Here is a 16,931-nt window from a genome sequence, read left to right on the forward strand (position 1 = left end):
TCAAAGTGAAAGTGCTATGCTGGTGTGCCTGTCTGCTCCCTTTAAGTCTCGGCCCCTCCCACCGCCACACGCTTTACCTCACTATTGACTGACACGGCCCCCTCCCCCCTGCTCCCCACATTCCCTGACACCCACCCTCTCACCCCCATCCTCCCCCCTCCAAACCAGGCCCAAGGAAGCTTAGTCATGCAGTTGGAGCGTATGTTTTTCATTTGGACTCTCCCCCACACCTCTGTGCCTGTGGATCCTCTTTATCCCTCCAGAGTCGGTGTGCAACATCATCCTGTATAATCATCACATGATCTTTCTGGGTTTTTTTTTTGTTGCTGCTTGTTTTTTTTATAAATCAAGAATCACATTCCTTTTAAAAACAATGACAAACTTGTTTGTGACACTATATGACCAGAACTTGCAAGTCATCCCACGTGTGACAGCTTTCTGTAAATGTTCACTGTTAAAATGGGTTCTGCAGAAAAGGGTGGTGTGACTGTGACGTCTAATATTGTGCACAGCTGTCATCATCTTGTCTGTAAAGTGTTGCTGCCCCCCCCCCAGGTCATGTAAAGCAATGTTATTTTTGTGGTTAGATGTGAGGAGAGGAGTCAATTAGCAACGACAGGAAGTACAGAGTGGTGCTTTTGTGCCTAAGAGGAATTGTTCTTTTATTATTTTGACCACAAGCCAAAGGAAGCAGGAGAGTCTCCCTAAGTCCCCTCTGTGTTGAGGGGAAAAGGAAACTAGAGAGCTGCAGCCTCCCAGAGGCATCATCAACTTGAAACCTCTTCACCTATACCATGTGTGTTAATGACGGGTATAAATATCTTGTCATTATGTCGTCTTCCTGTTTCATACATGCCTGCATGTGGAGGGAAGCAAATATGCAACCATTTGTGAAGCTGCTGCAAATTATGTTCGTGCTTCTTTTAGTGAAACTTGCTAAATTAAATCCAGATTTGAGGTAGACGGAGAAAAGCATAACAAACAACTATATCAGGACAAATGAGCATACTGACAATTTAAAGAGGTAGATTTTAGAAAGACAGCTAGAGTCACTCCTACAATTTGCAAATTTACATTTCTTTTTAATTTAGACTACAACACAGCTTTGAATTACCTTTATTTTTTTCACACAATCACTACATAGGTATGGGGCCAAGAAAAAACAACGCAGCCCCCCCCAATTTAAACAAAGCCGTATGTTGCAGAATTTTATTGACTTAAGTCTGCAAGCTTCAGCAAAGCAACAGGCTCAAATAACTGTGGAATGAAAAAAACAAACCCTCAGCTTTTTAGTGGATCAGTGTGCGACTGGCTCATTAAGAAGCCAAAATCCTGCTGATGTGGCCGGCTGTACTGGAGTGGGGACGTGTTATGCAACCGTTTTGTACATTTCAGGACACCAGAAAAACCTTAAAAGTGTTGTCTTTCACCACTTGAGACTTGTTGGCCAACAGCCACTCGAACAAGTGAGAGAGATCTGGCGGAGAAATGCTTTTCTCCTCCTCCTGTTCACTCTCACTCCCTCTTTATTCTTCCTGTTCGCCACCAGATGGAGCCAATTGTGGATTTTTTTTTTTTTTTTTTTTTTAAAGAAAAGGATGTCAGAGCGATTGTTCACATTCATTTATTACATTTTAAAGAATCAGCAAAAGAGTAAACAAAGTGCAAAGTTTTGTTTTTTTTTTGTAATAAGTTAAACTTCACATATTAGTAGAACAGGCCTTGTACAATAATTCCCTTTGACAAACAAAAGCCCTCATACACTATCCAAACTGACTGAATGTGTTAATCTGTGCAGGATAATAATCAGGGTTAGGAACAGTAGACCTCTCATTACTTAAAAAGACAATAATGGATGAGCCAAAGCATTTCTCTCATCCATTCCTCTTTCATTTCGCTAAAAGTCCCAGACAGTTGACGAGGCTGATGATGAAGAGATTCTTGCTTTTATTTTCCTTTCTATAGTATTTCCCTTCTTTTCAGCCCCCTTTTCTTCACCCCTCCTCCTCTTCTTCCTGTCTTTATCACTGACTGGGGCTCCTTTCCCCTCCTCGGACGGCTGTCATTAAATGACTCTTGTAGGTTTTGCTGAGTCCAGTCATCCAGAACTTGAGCAGCCTGACATTGTCCTCCTCTCCCGGCCCTGTGGCGCCGAGGAGGGACAGAACCTTCTGGGTGTCCTCCCTCCCTCGTCCGTCCACTTTCGAGAACTTGAACAGCACCTTAACTTTGCTGAAAGACGGAGAATCAGCTCTTAGAAGGCTTACGTGTGCAAACTGGTAAACTTTTACATAAACTGAGGGAGTCTTCTCATTAAGAGTGAATTTTACTCACTTCATCCACTCCTCCTTCAGACACAACAGGCAGTGAGAAACGACGTCCACAGACAAGTTCTCATTAGACAGGGCCACCTCAAGCTTGTTCAATAACGTGGGACCTGGAAAAAGTGGACAAAGACGACCTTCTTTAAAAGTTGGCATTCCCTTTTGTCCCTGTTCAAACAAAGTTTTTTCTTTATGAAAAACAAACAAGTTTTTCAAGTAAATCCATATTCTGGGACTCTTGGGATAGGACATGTCTGAACATACACCTCTGCTCTTGCTTAAATGAAAAATAAATCTGATCTAGGTCGCCCACCCCTATACGTGTTTATGGTGCACATTCAGATATTTTCTGTTATTAATCAAAATTACGTATCTTAAGTCAGCGCAGCGTTGGTGTGTTCACTCACCCCTGTCTGTGGGCTGTGTGTTGGCACTGCTGATGGTGAACTGATAAAGGGCGGAGATATCGTCTTCACCTATGGCTGAGATCTGACAGCCTCTCTCTAAACTGACGTCCACCAGCACTGAAAACTCTACAGGACAAACAAAAGTAAGGTGAAATCAACACAATATGACCTGCATGCACAAGCCTTCAACTTCTAACAGCAGCTGTATTGTACCTGAGGAGCTGACGTGGGATGGAATTGGCACATCCGGGCTGAGACCCAGGAAGTTGCATTTGTAGGCCTCCTCATACTGAGCACTGTATGGCACAGAGCGCACACAGCCCACTGGGAGCAAAGACTGATGGGGAAACAGGAAGGAGATTCAGATTATGAACATGCCCGCTATTCTGGATGATGAACCTTTTTCATGGAAGCCAGTTTGATCTTTCACAGGAGGAAAAGTGTAAATAATAACATTAATGATGGATGAATTCCAGCTGCTTCAATTTCAGGGTTCAGGTATTGTCCGTGTGTTACTGGAGCACTTGAAGAGAACTGAGCCATTGGTAATGTTATTAGTAACACCTGTACCTTTCCCACAATGAGTCAAAATGTCCGCTGTGAAACAAGACGTAGCAGAAACATGCAACAATGCAACTGTGATCAGTCAGAATTACAAAAAAACTGTATTAAAAACTATATCAAAATAATCACACACACTCAAATATCTTTCAACTGTAAAAAAGAACATTAATCGTACCATGACAACAGTCACATGCCCAGTCTTGTTTAAACATCGGGACTAGAAAGGTCAGGGAAGCATGCACAGACAAAGAACATTTCAAGGCGTGTAATAGTAGCATAAACAAAACTATGTTATCAGGCAAGGCAGAAGATAACTGAGAAATAACTGAAACCTCAAAACTGAACTGAACTATGTGAGAATTTATTAGTACATTTTATTTAATCACATTTCACAAGTAGTTTTTAATAATTAAGTGTTAGACAAAAGCAAGAGTTACAATTATGTTATACTACTATGTAATACTTTTTACCATGACTAAACTAATAAAGGCCCTCAGAGGTGTTATTATTTGACTTCATTTATATGCACCCACATCGTAACGATATTACCTCTCCTAACGAGGCAGAAAGGGGATAAAGAAGTAGAATACCTTGAGCACTTTGAAAGCTGACTGGATGAGCCCAGGGTCTGCACCTCTCCATATGACCTGATTTCCCATGAGCACGTGCCACACTAGCTGACGAAACTCAGCAGCCCCGAGGACCTGCAGAGCAAGTCAGACTGTAATGTGCATCAGCTCACAGAAATAGTGTTTCTACTGTACATCATTTTCTTTATCTTTTTTAGCTTACACAACTGAAAAAAATACCAAAGTTTACCTGTCTCAGATGCCTCAGTGACCTAAATTTGGGACCAGGTAATTCATCTGATTTTGCATCATCAAACAGGAAGTCTTTCCCCAGTTCGCTCTCTGATTGGTGCCGCTGTGACTTTGAACTGCCTCCTTCTGCTCCCTCCCAGCAGCTCATTTCCTCCTCTTGCTCTTTTGGAAACAAAATGAGACAAAAGACCAGAAATAGCGATGACCAAGTGGTCAGTTTCGTGGCAAAAAGTGGGGGAATTCCACAGGAAACAATCACAAGATCTTATCTTATCTGGTTCTGTATCACAGTCCATATATACAGTCTCATGCGCACATGTTGCTAGTCATCCTCTATTTCTAAACCAAAATCAATAGTGTGCAATCTCACCTCTTATCTATGACTTATTTCATGCCCACTAGACATGTTTCTTCCTTATAAGAAACGGCACAAAATTAAACGGCTTCCCCTGCAGTTTCGGGTTGAATGAACAAATTGGCATTTTAAATTGTACTGCAATAATATTGCTTATCATTGATGATTTTTCAATCATTTTATTGTATTTTCTTGTAATTCCTGTGTATCTCTATCTGCAATAAGTGCTAGAGAAATAAAGTTTATTTACGTACAATATTAATAGAGGGAAACGGAATTAAACATCCAGAAAACTAAGAGCTGCTTTGGACTGGGAAATATCTGTGTAATCTTTTCATCACTTTCGATATCTTGATAAAACTTGTATAAACCCAAACTAAGAAAGTGCACTGGGGTACACTGGTTAAGTCAGATCTGTGGTTAAGTGAATCACACTGTTTTTCTGGCCAGAGTGTCTCTGCACTAAGTGACCCAGTGACTCAGACTTTCACAGGACCTTTCAGACTGATGATACAACCACAGCACATTGTGAAAACACATGACATCTGCTGATATCATCTTGTCTGGAAGGCAGGACGTGTTTAAGTATTGCCCAAGCAAATAGCGTCTTTTTCTGTGAAGTTTTGTTTTTACTGGACATTACTCCATCCTCAGATTTTACCCAGTCAGACGCTGAGCAGGTTTTAGATGAGTAAATACAAAAGGTTGCTTTGCAGACTAGTTAAACGCATCCTTTTTAATGAAGGACAATGTATCTACCTGTCTGTCTCTCTATAAGCACAAGTGTATCCTCAGTGGGAGCTCCCTCCAGCAGCTTCTCTGTCAGACGACTGCCACAGGCCTTCAGTAGCCTGGAGACAACGTGAAAACACAAAGTACATGATTAGATTAAATGGCACACAACAGCTTGCGTGTCATAGCGGAACTGACAGTATATCGACTCACCAGCTAAAGGAGGAGTGCAGGCTGGCCCAGAGGTTGGGGTGCTGGGTAAGAGAAGTGAGTGATCGGGCTGCGTTGCCACTCCTTTGGTGTGGAAAAACTGCAGGTGAGAAGACACTGTTCATCCTCACCGCTCGCTGGGGACAAACTCCTTGTTCACTGTCAAACACCTGATGGAGGGTGCAGTAGCAAGGCATTAGATCCACTGGTGGATACATGCCGATGGAATGAGTCTCCATGTTTCTGTTTCACTGAACTGAATAAAGGCTTGTAGCGGTCATGTGGTCACTCTACCTTGAGGGCTGTGCTTTGCAGGCTCTGTATAGTGAGTCTAAGGTGGCGTAACAGGAAAGGCCAGGAGTTGATCAGGTAGATCCTGTCCATTGCCACCATGACAATACTGTACCAGCGCTGGAAGCCCCTGGCCAGGCTGTCTTTGATGAAGAAGGTGTGTGAGAACACAAAGCCGTGTTGCTCATCGCCAAAGAATATCGGCCCCTCACGGCCGGGACACACCTGACGAAACAGAGAGAGAGAAAATAGGTGGAAGTTTAAGTGGTAATAGAGGAGCGTGATAACTGAAATTTATTCAATGCACGAGATGTGCGACTCACACACACATACATGCAGACGTACGTCACTGTTTACCTCACAGCTGAGGCTGCGTACGCAGGCCTGGCGGACCACGCTGAAAAGCTGTGGCTGTCTGGGATGCTGGTGGCTCAGGAAGCGTATGCCGGTTTCATCGTCAATGCTCACAAAGCCTGGGTGAGATGCAGGAAGAGATCGGCATCCCTTTGAGGCAAGGAGAAGAGGGAAATTAGTACCATGAGATAGATGACAGCGCTATGGACTCACCTGTGCAGCAAAAAATTATAGCCAGTGTGTTACAATGTCGAAGACAGACTGAGAGAAGAGAGCTTTAGCTAAGTGGCAAATTTCTGATGAGATCATAGTGAGTTGACATTTCGTCCTCCACTCACATCACACATTTCTCCTCTCTGTGTGGCCGAGCTGTTGGCCCGCATGGTCAGCCCTTCACCCTCCCGGTCACCATCTCGGTCCCTGTCCCCAGCCACTGGGACACCTGCCTGGGATGAAGGGGATGGGGATGGAGGGTGTAGAGCCTCTGTGCAAAACAACGTCCGAGGGCCATGGAGCTCACAGAAGTGACAGAGAGCAACCAGAGCATTCATCTGAAGATAAGACATTTTCCAAATGTTTATTGTGCAGAGTTTGACGTGAGCATTAACAGGTAATTCAGAACATAATGTTTGACTGTAGTCAGTCACTGACATTACTCGGCAACACTAGGATAAGGATATGGTTGTTACAGCTGATGATATCAAGCAGTCTTACCTTCTGCACAGAGCCAAGTTCAACAACTGACTGGTGCTCAATGCTCCTTCACAAAAGGACTCTCATTGGTGGCAGCGTCCAAAAAGCAGCATATATTAAAATATCGGTCAAACAAAATAATCTCGGGTCTTGATTTAGTCCGTTTTTAACAAAAAATCATGATTCTTTGTATCTCAATTTTCGGTTTTCTACACTTTTCTGGTGTGTTTTCTTTCTACTCAGCTGCTGGCTGGTAACAGACCAGATCACGTGACGAGAGTCACGCGCTGGAGCGAAAATGGCGCATGGCATCTGGCGACGATACTTTTCCCTCAATTTTAAGCGCAAAGTAGAAAATGTCTCCTGCATTTTTAACAATGAGAAAGGCAGCAAATGGAAGATGTATTTGCTATTATCTGGGTTTAAGTTGTGTTATAACAGAGGCAGTTTTTCGACGGAAGACAAATAAAACTACATTACCCATGATTCCTCATGAGCTAAACTCAGGGTCAAAGGGCGAATATGAGTCATTTACTTCTTCGGTTAGTATGTAAGATATTTTAAAGTATTTCCATATGAGTTCAAAGGCGTATTTATGTTGGAAATAAATTATCTAATTTTGACAATTGTTTTTCTAGCGTAATATCGTACATCGCTCACAAACCACTTCCGCATTAGCTAAGTTGGCGTTGAGAACTAAATTTTGTGTCCGGTTTTTTCCTCTCGTCATTCTGTCCGGTCAGACAAAGGTAAAGGTTTAGTAGCAAACACAGCATGGCCTCAGACGGATTAGGAGAGCCCCCAGTTCCGACAGAGGACCAAAGAGAGGATGGGACCCTCCTGGCAGACACACGCAGACCAGAGGCAGGGGTCCCCGTTAACCCTAAAAGTGTCAAAGACCCCCTAAAAGCAGCAGGTAAATCACTCTGTCTAGTGTCACACATACTGATTCACAGTTATAGTTACTGTCAAATGGGTCTCCAAAGACTGCTAATTTCATTTAAGACATCATTAGTCATTAGGTGAGTCCATATAATGTATCCTATAATTTGAGTCACTGCTAGTCCTCCTAGTACTCCTAGTCACTAGGAAGTGAGAGTGACATCTTTTTTTTTAAAATCTACTCTCCTGTGATTCCTCAGTCTGGGGATACATTTCTGTGTTAGTGTCATGGATGGTCATGGTGAGCAATTTGAGTTCTGGTAAATTAATTTATCATCTGACTGGAGCCCTTTGACCTTGTAAGAGGGAGCTAAATGAGTGAGTGGACCACTGTAGTGACAGCCAACATTTCACTTCATGCCGCGCTGCTCTGCTGGAAATATGTCTTGTGTCAGGAAGTGAGTCAAAAGTATTGGCTCTGACCTCCGGATCCACTATGAGAGGAACATTTGCCGTCTGAATCCACTCCCACTTGTCTCAAATCCAGATATCCTTTCTAAGGAATGAAACACTTCATAATTATTATTTTACCTAGTAACTTCCAGTCACTTGTAGCGAGATCTTAAGCCTAGAAGTAGTTGGAAATACTTTCAAAGTGAGCTCATGGTCTCGCAGTATCTGAGCAGCCTGTGCCAGCAAGTGCTATCTCAGTAGGAAGCAAAATATTACAGCTCAAAATGAAAAGATTCGGGCTGTGAGTCACATCCAGTTCTTCTACATGGTAATAGTGTAGCAGGGTGTGTGGTAACCTGTGGTATGTGTTTGACTTTACAGGCGACCACGCACCAGCCACTTGGCTGACATTTGAGTCCTCTGGGGCGAGTCATTGCCACCTGTTACATGATTTATACTTTGGAAGTGTGTTGGAGAGGAAATATTGTGTTATACAACATTTTTTCCACCATTAGTTTCCTCTGTGATTGATCTTAAAGCTATTTCTAATTTGAATTGTTAAATGTTGTATCAGACCTGCTTAAGATAGAAGGAATCTAGTAGAAGAGTTTGATTTGATGTCCAGCACTCTGAGGGCAGGTGATTAGGGATCATGTTTCCTGACGTCTGTGCATTTACAATCTATCTGTGATCTGGCACACAAACATATCCCTGACAGGGAGGCTCGTATAGGAGACGCATCTGAGCTGTGTATTGAAAAGACATGCAGAGGCAGTTATCTCAATCTCCCGTTCTGAGTATGAATCTCACATAATACTGTATAGGAATACTTTCATTTATCCAGCTTGTTGGCTTAAGTCAACCATCCACACTCTAATCTGAGAACATCCTGCCGCACTGTTGTAGGTATTTTCAGCGTTAGTGAAAACTGTACTTTCATTTGCACCTGTACCCTCCTGACTCCGTCTTTCTCTCTGTCGCTCTCTCATTGACAGACTCAGCAGAGCGGGATGAGAGTGGAGTCAACGTGTGCCAGTTTTTCCTGATGGGAAAGTGTCATTTTGGCCAGAGATGTCGTTTCTCACACAGGTCTGCTCTAATAACTCTTAATACCTGTAACACTAAAGAGGTTGAAAATCATTGTAGCACAACTGCTAGTGATTACCGGTCATGTTGTACACCAAACAGAGACTGATGGGTGCTTGTTCAGACGTGCTACATGTAATTAAGATTTATCTTTTTTTCCATTTGCCATATTTCACATGTAGCCTATATTTTGACACTTTTTCTCCAATCTGTTGTTCTCTTTTCTCAGTGACCCATCAATAGATGATTCAGGGGCTGTGTCTCCTGACCAGGCTGACAAACTGGATCGGGAAACGACAGAAAAGAACAGGAAGAAATTGAGCAAAGCAACAAAGACAAAGTGCAACGAGGCAAAAGGTCACTCCATATTTGGCTGGTTGCCTATGTCATCTAGTAACATTAACATGACTTATTCCCTACATTCATCTCTTTTAACATCTTTTTATGTGACGCCCACAGAGGTGAACAAAAAGCCTCGCATGCGCACAGCAGATGATGTTATCTCTCGCATCCTGTGGGACCCATCAGTGGATGCATCGGAATTTGTAGTGGGGTACGTGGATCGCTTCCTCGGCGTGCTGGAGCGTCCCTTCAATGACTTCAACTGGGACACTGCCCCCTGTGACTGTGATTACTCTGCTGAGCTGGCCCTGCCCAGACACCGGATCCAGTACTTCACCTACAGAGGGCACCGTGTCTGGGACCGCTACACCAGGACCGACCGGGTCTTCGGCTCCACTGGTCAATCTCTGGCTTTCCACTTTGGAGGGGAGGAGGAAGTAAAGGGTGAGGCAGGACCCCGACTCACATATCCAAAGTATACCCCACACAATTTACACTGACCAAATATAATCATTTGTTTTACAAGAAATAAACACCGAAGACCAAGAACAGCCACCTGCTGTCTGTGAGCAGGGAGAGGGTCAAACAGATGGGTGTGTTCATACCCAAAACACACATCTGGTGGAAGAGGAGCAGAGTGAGATGAACATTCACACCCCTGATGTAACAGAGGCAACTCCAATGTGTGGAGAAAACACTTCTCAGGAACAACAGGAGTCCCGAGGAGCATGTGTTACGGAGGAGGCTGCGAATAGGTCTGGTGTGGTCTGGTGTCATCTTTTAAATTTAACTGAGAACAGACAGCAACTCCTGCACAGAACAAAATGGCATTTTTAGCATCTAAATGTTCCATACTTGGTTTGTTCGATACAAAATTTGAACAAAAGTTGAAGTCACAGTGAAACAGAAGTAGGAGCATCTTTAGCTTTTGCAATGTAACTTATTTCTGAGTGAAACAGAATAAAGCTTGAAAGATTAGTCGATTATCACTTTGCAACTCTTTTGATAACCTAATAATAGTGTAGTTATTTTATAACCAAAAATGCCAAATGTTTGCTGGTTTGAGCTTTTCAAATTTGAAGATTTGCTACCTTTCTTTGTTACAGCCGATGGTTAACGGGATATCTTTGGATTTTGAACTGTCGCTTACTGTGTCCTCAAGAGATAACGTTTTACATTTAAGAAAGTGTATTGGAAGATACTCCGCTGCCTGTTGAGTAATTTTACTCACCTGTTTTGATTCTAGATTGATGGCTTCAACAGAACAAATGTCCTTGTCCCAAAAAGATGGAGCAAGTGAGAAAGACGAGGGTGAGAAAGAGACAGAATGGCAAGAAAGCTGGGAAGGCAATGAAGATGCTTCAGTGGGTACAGCACAGTTCACCCTGAAATACATCCTTGTTCTGCAATTACAGTTCACGTTTAACACAGCGATTCTCTTTTTGCTCCTCTATTATACACAGAGTCATCTTGGAGCTCTTAAGATCAGCCAGAATCCAGCAGCACCTCTGGAGCAGAGAGAGGAGAACCGCGGGGGTCGCCCCCCTAAGAAACGACCCACGCACTTCATCAGCTTCAGGGCCAACACTCCTGCTATCCTCTCCTGCTTCCAGCAGCTGCAGGAGGAGATCACCTCCCTTCTACCCTCCTCTGCCCCTCACTGGCAGAGCGCCTCCCGCCTTCATGTCACCCTGTGCCTCCTGGTGCTGTCCGGCCCGGCTGAGGTAGCCGCAGCCGGGGAGATCCTCCGACGGTTTGCCCATTTGGATCATAACCCCCCGGTGGCTCTGACCTTCCCAGTGAAGCTGAAGAATTTCAACGGCAGGGTGCTGTTCCTGAGCCCCCAGCCTCAGCTTCACCTCCAGCAGCTCAACAGCGGCCTACAGGAGGCCTACAGGAAGGAGGGCTGGCTCCACAGGGACTCCTACAACCCGCGCTACCACCTCACACTGGCCAAGGTAGAGGACAGGGAGGGAGACAGGGTTTTTGAAGGGGTGGGCGACCTGAAGACGGGGAAGGGTTTAAATTTTGGCCGTCTGCCAGTCAACACCTTACACCTTTGTGCCATGGGCAGTTCCAGAGTAGATGGGTTTTTTGAGACTGTATGCACAGTAACTCTTCGATGATAGACGAGTGTGCAGTTTTATGTTCACACACTACAAACATGTATGTTAATACTTGAGAGATATGACTGGATGCAATACAGCTGACGTTTGCACTGGCCATGTGACCTTATCAACCAAATCTGGTGTGTGTGTTTTAATCTTTTAAGTTAATTCAGCTAAGATGCACTTTTTAGGATAATTGGGCGAAAAATAGCAAGGGAATGAAATTTAACTTGATGCAGGGCTGCAGCACAATGTCAGACACACTATATCAATTATAATCTACTGTATTAAGATGCAAAAGGTTACAATGGTCACACTAAAATCACAACATGCTTGATAATAATATGATGTATAAATATTATTTAAGGACCTACATTCAATGTCATTTATATTTCAAGGTGAGAAATTAGTCTAAACAAAATAGTCCAACTTTGGGCATGTCTCACTTTGATATTTCCTGCACAGAGAGGACATACACACCTGCTTCCTACAAGCTTAATGTACGAGACATAAATTGTCCACGAGGGGAAAAGATGATTTCTTAATCTTTTTTATGTAATTTCTTGATTTATACAATCTGTTGTATATGAATATTGTATGGAGGGTGTTCCACAAGAGCGATGACTTTGTATGCTTTTACAATGAATTCTAACCACTTGATTGTCAAGGACATTAAATATTGAATTGGTTATTTTAAATACTGAGAGTGGTGATATTTTATCAGTGCCGTGATGGATGGCCTGGATGCGGTACTGCTGCTGTTGCTGTGTCTAACATACAGACACACGGAGGCTGCGTAAACGCTCCCCGAACAACTCTTGCATACATAATATAATTTTCTGTCTACTTTCCCCTCTTCCCCCCAGATACACACACACACACACACACACACACACACACACACACACACACACACACACACTATACATAGGCTATATGAGTCAGTGAGTATGCTCTCTGGCTCTCTACTGTTGGCTCCCTCGCTCGCATTATCTCCTTGCCTCCCTTCCCCCACTCTCTTTCAGTGACACAGAAAAACTAACGCCGCCCCCTCCCTCTTTGCTCGCTCGCTTCTGCCCCCCTTTCTCCAACGGCAGACAAACACCATACTCTTTATACTCTTTCTTGCTTGTGTTTTACCATTTTTTTCCTCCAATTTGCATTCCTCAGCCAAATCACCCATAGATCATCTCCATCAGTGTGCTCTCATCACTTCTATCACCTTGTTGCATGTTCTCCTCCGCCTCCTTGTCACTGAATCAGTGTTGATGCTGTTCTGCAGCTTCCACTGAAAACTGCTTTTGCCTAAAAATCCATTGCATGCTGCTTGCCCCCTCCTCTCTATTCATTGTTCACTCCATCTCTCTCCCTCCCTCCTCTTTCTCTCAGCATCCCTCCCTGGGAACCCACTTTTTTTTCTTTCTCCTCAGTGTTTCATGTTGCCTTTCCCTGCATCTCCCCCTCCTCTTATTCATCTATGTGAGCTTTTTCCACTTCTCTTACTCTAATTTTATGTGCATCTCTACTTCACATTAGCTCTCGACACGTCGCAGCCCAACAGTGCTGTCATAGGCAGGTGTGCAGTATTTTTGCATCCAGCATGTGAGTGGATTTGAAAAAAAAAAAAAATCTCTTTTCACTATTGTTTAGCGCACACAGTTGGCTGACAGTTCTGCATTTTTACCCTCTCTCTCAGTAATCTGGTCAGGGTTCAGTGTGGTGGTCTGGACAGAGATTGGTCTGGTTGATGGGAGTGTGCATGGATGTTGGTGGGGGTCGGCATTAGAAGTGTGCCCCTGGTATCTCGGTACGGAGTGAGTGAGGGGTTAGACTCTGCTAATCCCCGTTAACAGATTAATTATCTTTGGGCAATATCGTGTTGTGAAGTCGTTTGGGCGTTAAGCTACGAAGGGCTACAATACAATGATAAAGGGTCCCTTAGGGGTGTCTCCTCAATCTTAATCCCCCTCTCTCTCTCTCTCTCTCCCTCTCTCCCTCACTCTCGCTCTCACTCTCTCTCTGTCTCTCTCACTCACTCACTCACTCGCTCTCAGTGAGAGCTCCTCTCCCATCCATCAACACAAGCACCTCTCCACTGTCACCAGACAACCCTACAATTATTGGTTATTTAATATTTCAGTAACTTATTGGCTTATTTTTTTCCCCTCCTCTTTTCCATTTTGACATATTTTTTGGAATGTCTCCGAGACGTTTTTTCAGGATGATGTTTTTTCAAGAGCATCAAGCGTTGATGGCTGGCAGTATACCTCTTTGAGTGGGTAAATATTTCACGGACACCGGCGAAGAGAAGAGACAGAAGGAGAGAGAAACCTCCCAACGCAAGTGACAGAGGTAAGAAACTGATCCCTCTCCTCTCCATTATGGCTTAATTGTTGACGTGGTAATATAATATAGATGCACATTACACCACATCACAGAGTATTGCTAATTTGGAGCCATGCTTATCTTTTCAAATATGCTTTTTGGAGCCATGCTTATCTTTTCAAATATGCTTAATGGATGTAACTGAAACCATTACACCATATTGCCAAAATGGATTCATGCTTATCTTTTCAGCTATCACATCTAATGGGTGAATCCTCTCCCAAAGACGTTTATAGAATAGAAATTAAAAAAATCAGATGATGCTGTAATGGTTTGATTGCAGCCAATATTTTCCACCCACTTAGAGTTTCATCTCTCTCATATTTTGTCTAGATGCTTTTGGACTGTTTGATTAATGTGCAAGATAATTTCATATTTTGTTCGCCTGTCGATTTGGTCAGCAGTGTGGAAGCATTTTGTCACCATCAACTTGTCATGCCGGACTCTTGCACACATCAAAGCACTGATTTGCTCTGACTTACTGACTATGAGCTGCACTCACTTACCTTCGGTCAGCTGCACTCACTTTGAGGGTTGATTGTTGGAACTGAACATTAATTTTGCCAATGAATGTAAAGAGAAAATTGGATTTAAATTGAGATTGGTATTCTTGTCCTGTGGCTCCACAGCGCAGACAACTTTGCACCCTTCACAAAGATGTCTATTAATTCCTCCTGGCTGATGTAGTGTGTCATGAGGCTGTTATGCTCTCTCATAAATTACAGTCATTAAGGTTGTTGTTAAGAGGCCGTTAAGACGACTGTTCAGACTGTAATGTGAATCATAGCAGGTTTAATGGAGCAAATTGGAAGCAAAGGGACTGCATTAATTACATCCTCTGATCAAAAGAGTTATACTGTCATAAAAAAAGATGAAGGTGAAGATGATTTTCCTGCGCTGAAGATGATCCTAAATTCAGCTGACAGAGATGCTTCAGCCTTGCTCTCATTAGCCGCCTCACAAAATGGCCCTTTTCTTTACATTCAGGCATCATGGAGTCTCATATCATGCAACTGATTTTATTCTTGGTGTTGTCTGAGCTCTGTGCAGACTGAGCGCGACAGAATTTTTCCCGTTTTGTTTTTTTCTTAAGCGCTCACGGTTGGGTGAGAGTCAGTGGTTTCTTCGCCATCTCATTCCTTGTCTCTCCCTTTTTTTCTTTTTCTCTCTGCCGACTGAGCTCAAAAATCACATTTATTCGGCTTCAGTTATGCAATGGTAACAGGCATGATAACAGGCTGGCAGGAGACATCACATCAACTTGAGGCTTCCTATCTGTGACAACTGCTGAGCAACTCCCGCTCCTGGACAGTGAACCCCCCCACACGTCCATCAGCACCTCATTAGGTTGCCTCCATAACTTTCTGGGCTGCAGGAGAATCTTACCTGAACTTTGACCTGATGTCTGTCATCAGTGTTTATTCCCCCAGTCATACATACATCTTGACTGCATTCATTTTGTGCAAGTACATACATCACAATGAGACCGATAACCTGTTGTCTTGCTGTTGATTCATATTTCCTCTTGAACTGTTTGATAATGGGGGTTTTTATGGTGCATTCTGCTTGCGTCACTCTTCAATGGAAAATGCTTTTCTGTATTGACCCACATCATTGGTGGTGTTGATCACTTCAGGTAGACTGATTCTCCCTTTGATTGTGGAATTACTCCCTTACTTGATCATTACGCCTCTCAAAAAGCTTTTATCCTCTCCTAAGTTTGATAAATGTACCCCATAGACATGCCTCACAGCTCCTATAATACGTCTAAGCTGTTTTCACTCAAGGTAAATGATCGTGAAGGAATGCATAAATATCGCACCCAGAGTATAGCACGCAGTCTGTTAACGCTGCAGATGTGTGGTGGATGGATGCAACTCTCACAGCGTGTGAACCATTATGTCCGGCACAGTTTTAATAAGGGAAATGGAGTGTTGGCAATGATTTGATTTGTGACAGTTGGGCTGCTGGAACCATTAAGGTGAACAGGCTTATTGTAATGGGCTTAGAGCAGCCCTGTCTGGCCTGTGGTCGAGCTGTTAACTTGTTCTGGGCCATAACCGCCCCAAATCTGAATGGCAAATTGTCTGGCATTGAATGTGACATGTGGCCAAATCTAAACTTTTATCATGCACAGTGTTGAGCACAATCATGTGCAATGGCTTGTAAGGGTGAATCAATAGGGACATTAAAATGCCTCAGCAGTGTGTAGAATAGTGTTGTGATTGAAAGTTGTATTGAATAAATAAAAGCTGCATTAAAAGAGAATAAACAAATCCAACACAAGCCTTTAATTCAGAAGCTATCTGACATTATTGGGTCCTGTTAGACTCAGATGCAGGACTGTAATCTGTGTGTAATATCAGCATTGAGCTGAGCTGTATAACTCCTTGTATTTAAGCATCAGTGCTGTTGTTGTGAATGGTTCTCTCTGTGCTGTCCTCTCTTGAGCTGTCTTAAAACGCTCCTTTCTTAAACAGTAAAGCTCTGATGGTCTCTTAATCTGGGCAGCCGGTATCAGAAGCCTACCAGGCTCTTGTCTCACCCCCTGTGTCCCCCTCTGCTCTGCCATTGTAATGAGGATTCCAGTGTATGTTTTGGCTAACTGGATTTGCCCTTTATATTTACCCTACTTTCTCCCCCTTGGACGGCTTTAGTAAGAAATGCTCAACACAAACACTCAACAAAACAGTGGTTGATGATGGAGTCAAACATACAGTTCTTTGTATAATGGTTTTCTTGGTGCCTTATACAGTGTTCCTCTCCTGTGCATACACTGCCACATCCCCTATATAATCCATGCTGCTCCTATACCATGCACCCTTTTTATAAGGTTAACAGAGAGGTCTGTGAAGAAGTCATGTATAATCATGTAATCTCCATGTTCAAGGCAAACCCCCTCTGGCTGTAAATAATGAATATTT

At 43.3% G+C, this 16,931-nt stretch overlaps 2 protein-coding genes across 3 annotated transcripts; one reads left to right on the plus strand and one right to left on the minus strand.

Annotated features, from left to right (window-relative positions):
- Nucleotides 1–1,608: 1,608 nt before the first annotated feature.
- flcn (folliculin) lies at nucleotides 1,609–7,023 on the minus strand. 2 transcript variants are annotated; one of them, XM_070835164.1, is made up of 12 exons: nucleotides 6,773–7,023; nucleotides 6,397–6,609; nucleotides 6,062–6,208; nucleotides 5,708–5,929; nucleotides 5,417–5,583; nucleotides 5,231–5,322; nucleotides 4,115–4,278; nucleotides 3,886–3,999; nucleotides 2,945–3,068; nucleotides 2,732–2,857; nucleotides 2,335–2,437; nucleotides 1,609–2,232 (listed from the first exon to the last, which is right to left on the minus strand). In XM_070835164.1, the coding sequence occupies exons 2-12, from the start codon at nucleotides 6,607–6,609 to the stop codon at nucleotides 2,025–2,027; spliced, it is 1,680 nt and encodes a 559-aa protein (XP_070691265.1). In that variant the 5' UTR covers nucleotides 6,773–7,023; the 3' UTR covers nucleotides 1,609–2,024. The 2 variants fall into 2 exon arrangements, with proteins under 2 accessions (XP_070691265.1, XP_070691264.1); XM_070835163.1 differs by having other exon boundaries at nucleotides 6,050–6,208.
- A 467-nt stretch (nucleotides 7,024–7,490) lies between these two features.
- On the plus strand, nucleotides 7,491–12,304 carry leng9 (leukocyte receptor cluster (LRC) member 9). Its single transcript, XM_070835343.1, has 7 exons — nucleotides 7,491–7,667; nucleotides 9,082–9,175; nucleotides 9,402–9,529; nucleotides 9,632–9,958; nucleotides 10,041–10,269; nucleotides 10,761–10,878; nucleotides 10,978–12,304. Exons 1-7 carry the CDS (start codon nucleotides 7,526–7,528, stop codon nucleotides 11,638–11,640), a joined length of 1,701 nt encoding a protein of 566 aa, XP_070691444.1. The 5' UTR covers nucleotides 7,491–7,525; the 3' UTR covers nucleotides 11,641–12,304.
- Nucleotides 12,305–16,931: the final 4,627 nt, after the last annotated feature.

The sequence above is a fragment of the Pempheris klunzingeri genome, chromosome 8, assembly GCF_042242105.1.
Source record: "Pempheris klunzingeri isolate RE-2024b chromosome 8, fPemKlu1.hap1, whole genome shotgun sequence".
NCBI lineage: Eukaryota > Metazoa > Chordata > Actinopteri > Acropomatiformes > Pempheridae > Pempheris > Pempheris klunzingeri.

Bases quoted from the DNA above. Each gene is read 5' to 3' on its own strand.
- flcn (XM_070835163.1), bottom strand. From the start codon at position 6,609: ATGAATGCTCTGGTTGCTCTCTGTCACTTCTGTGAGCTCCATGGCCCT. The intron at 6,209-6,396 runs GTGAGTGGAGGA...CTTGCCTCAAAG, and splicing joins AGAGAGGAGAAATGTGTGAT to GGATGCCGATCTCTTCCTGC. The intron at 5,930-6,049 runs GTACGTCTGCAT...CTGTTTCGTCAG, and splicing joins GCTGTGAGGTAAACAGTGAC to GTGTGTCCCGGCCGTGAGGG.
- leng9 (XM_070835343.1), top strand. From the start codon at position 7,526: ATGGCCTCAGACGGATTAGGAGAGCCCCCAGTTCCGACAGAGGACCAA. The intron at 9,530-9,631 runs GTCACTCCATAT...TGACGCCCACAG, and splicing joins AAAGTGCAACGAGGCAAAAG to AGGTGAACAAAAAGCCTCGC. The intron at 9,959-10,040 runs GTGAGGCAGGAC...TTGTTTTACAAG, and splicing joins AGGGGAGGAGGAAGTAAAGG to AAATAAACACCGAAGACCAA.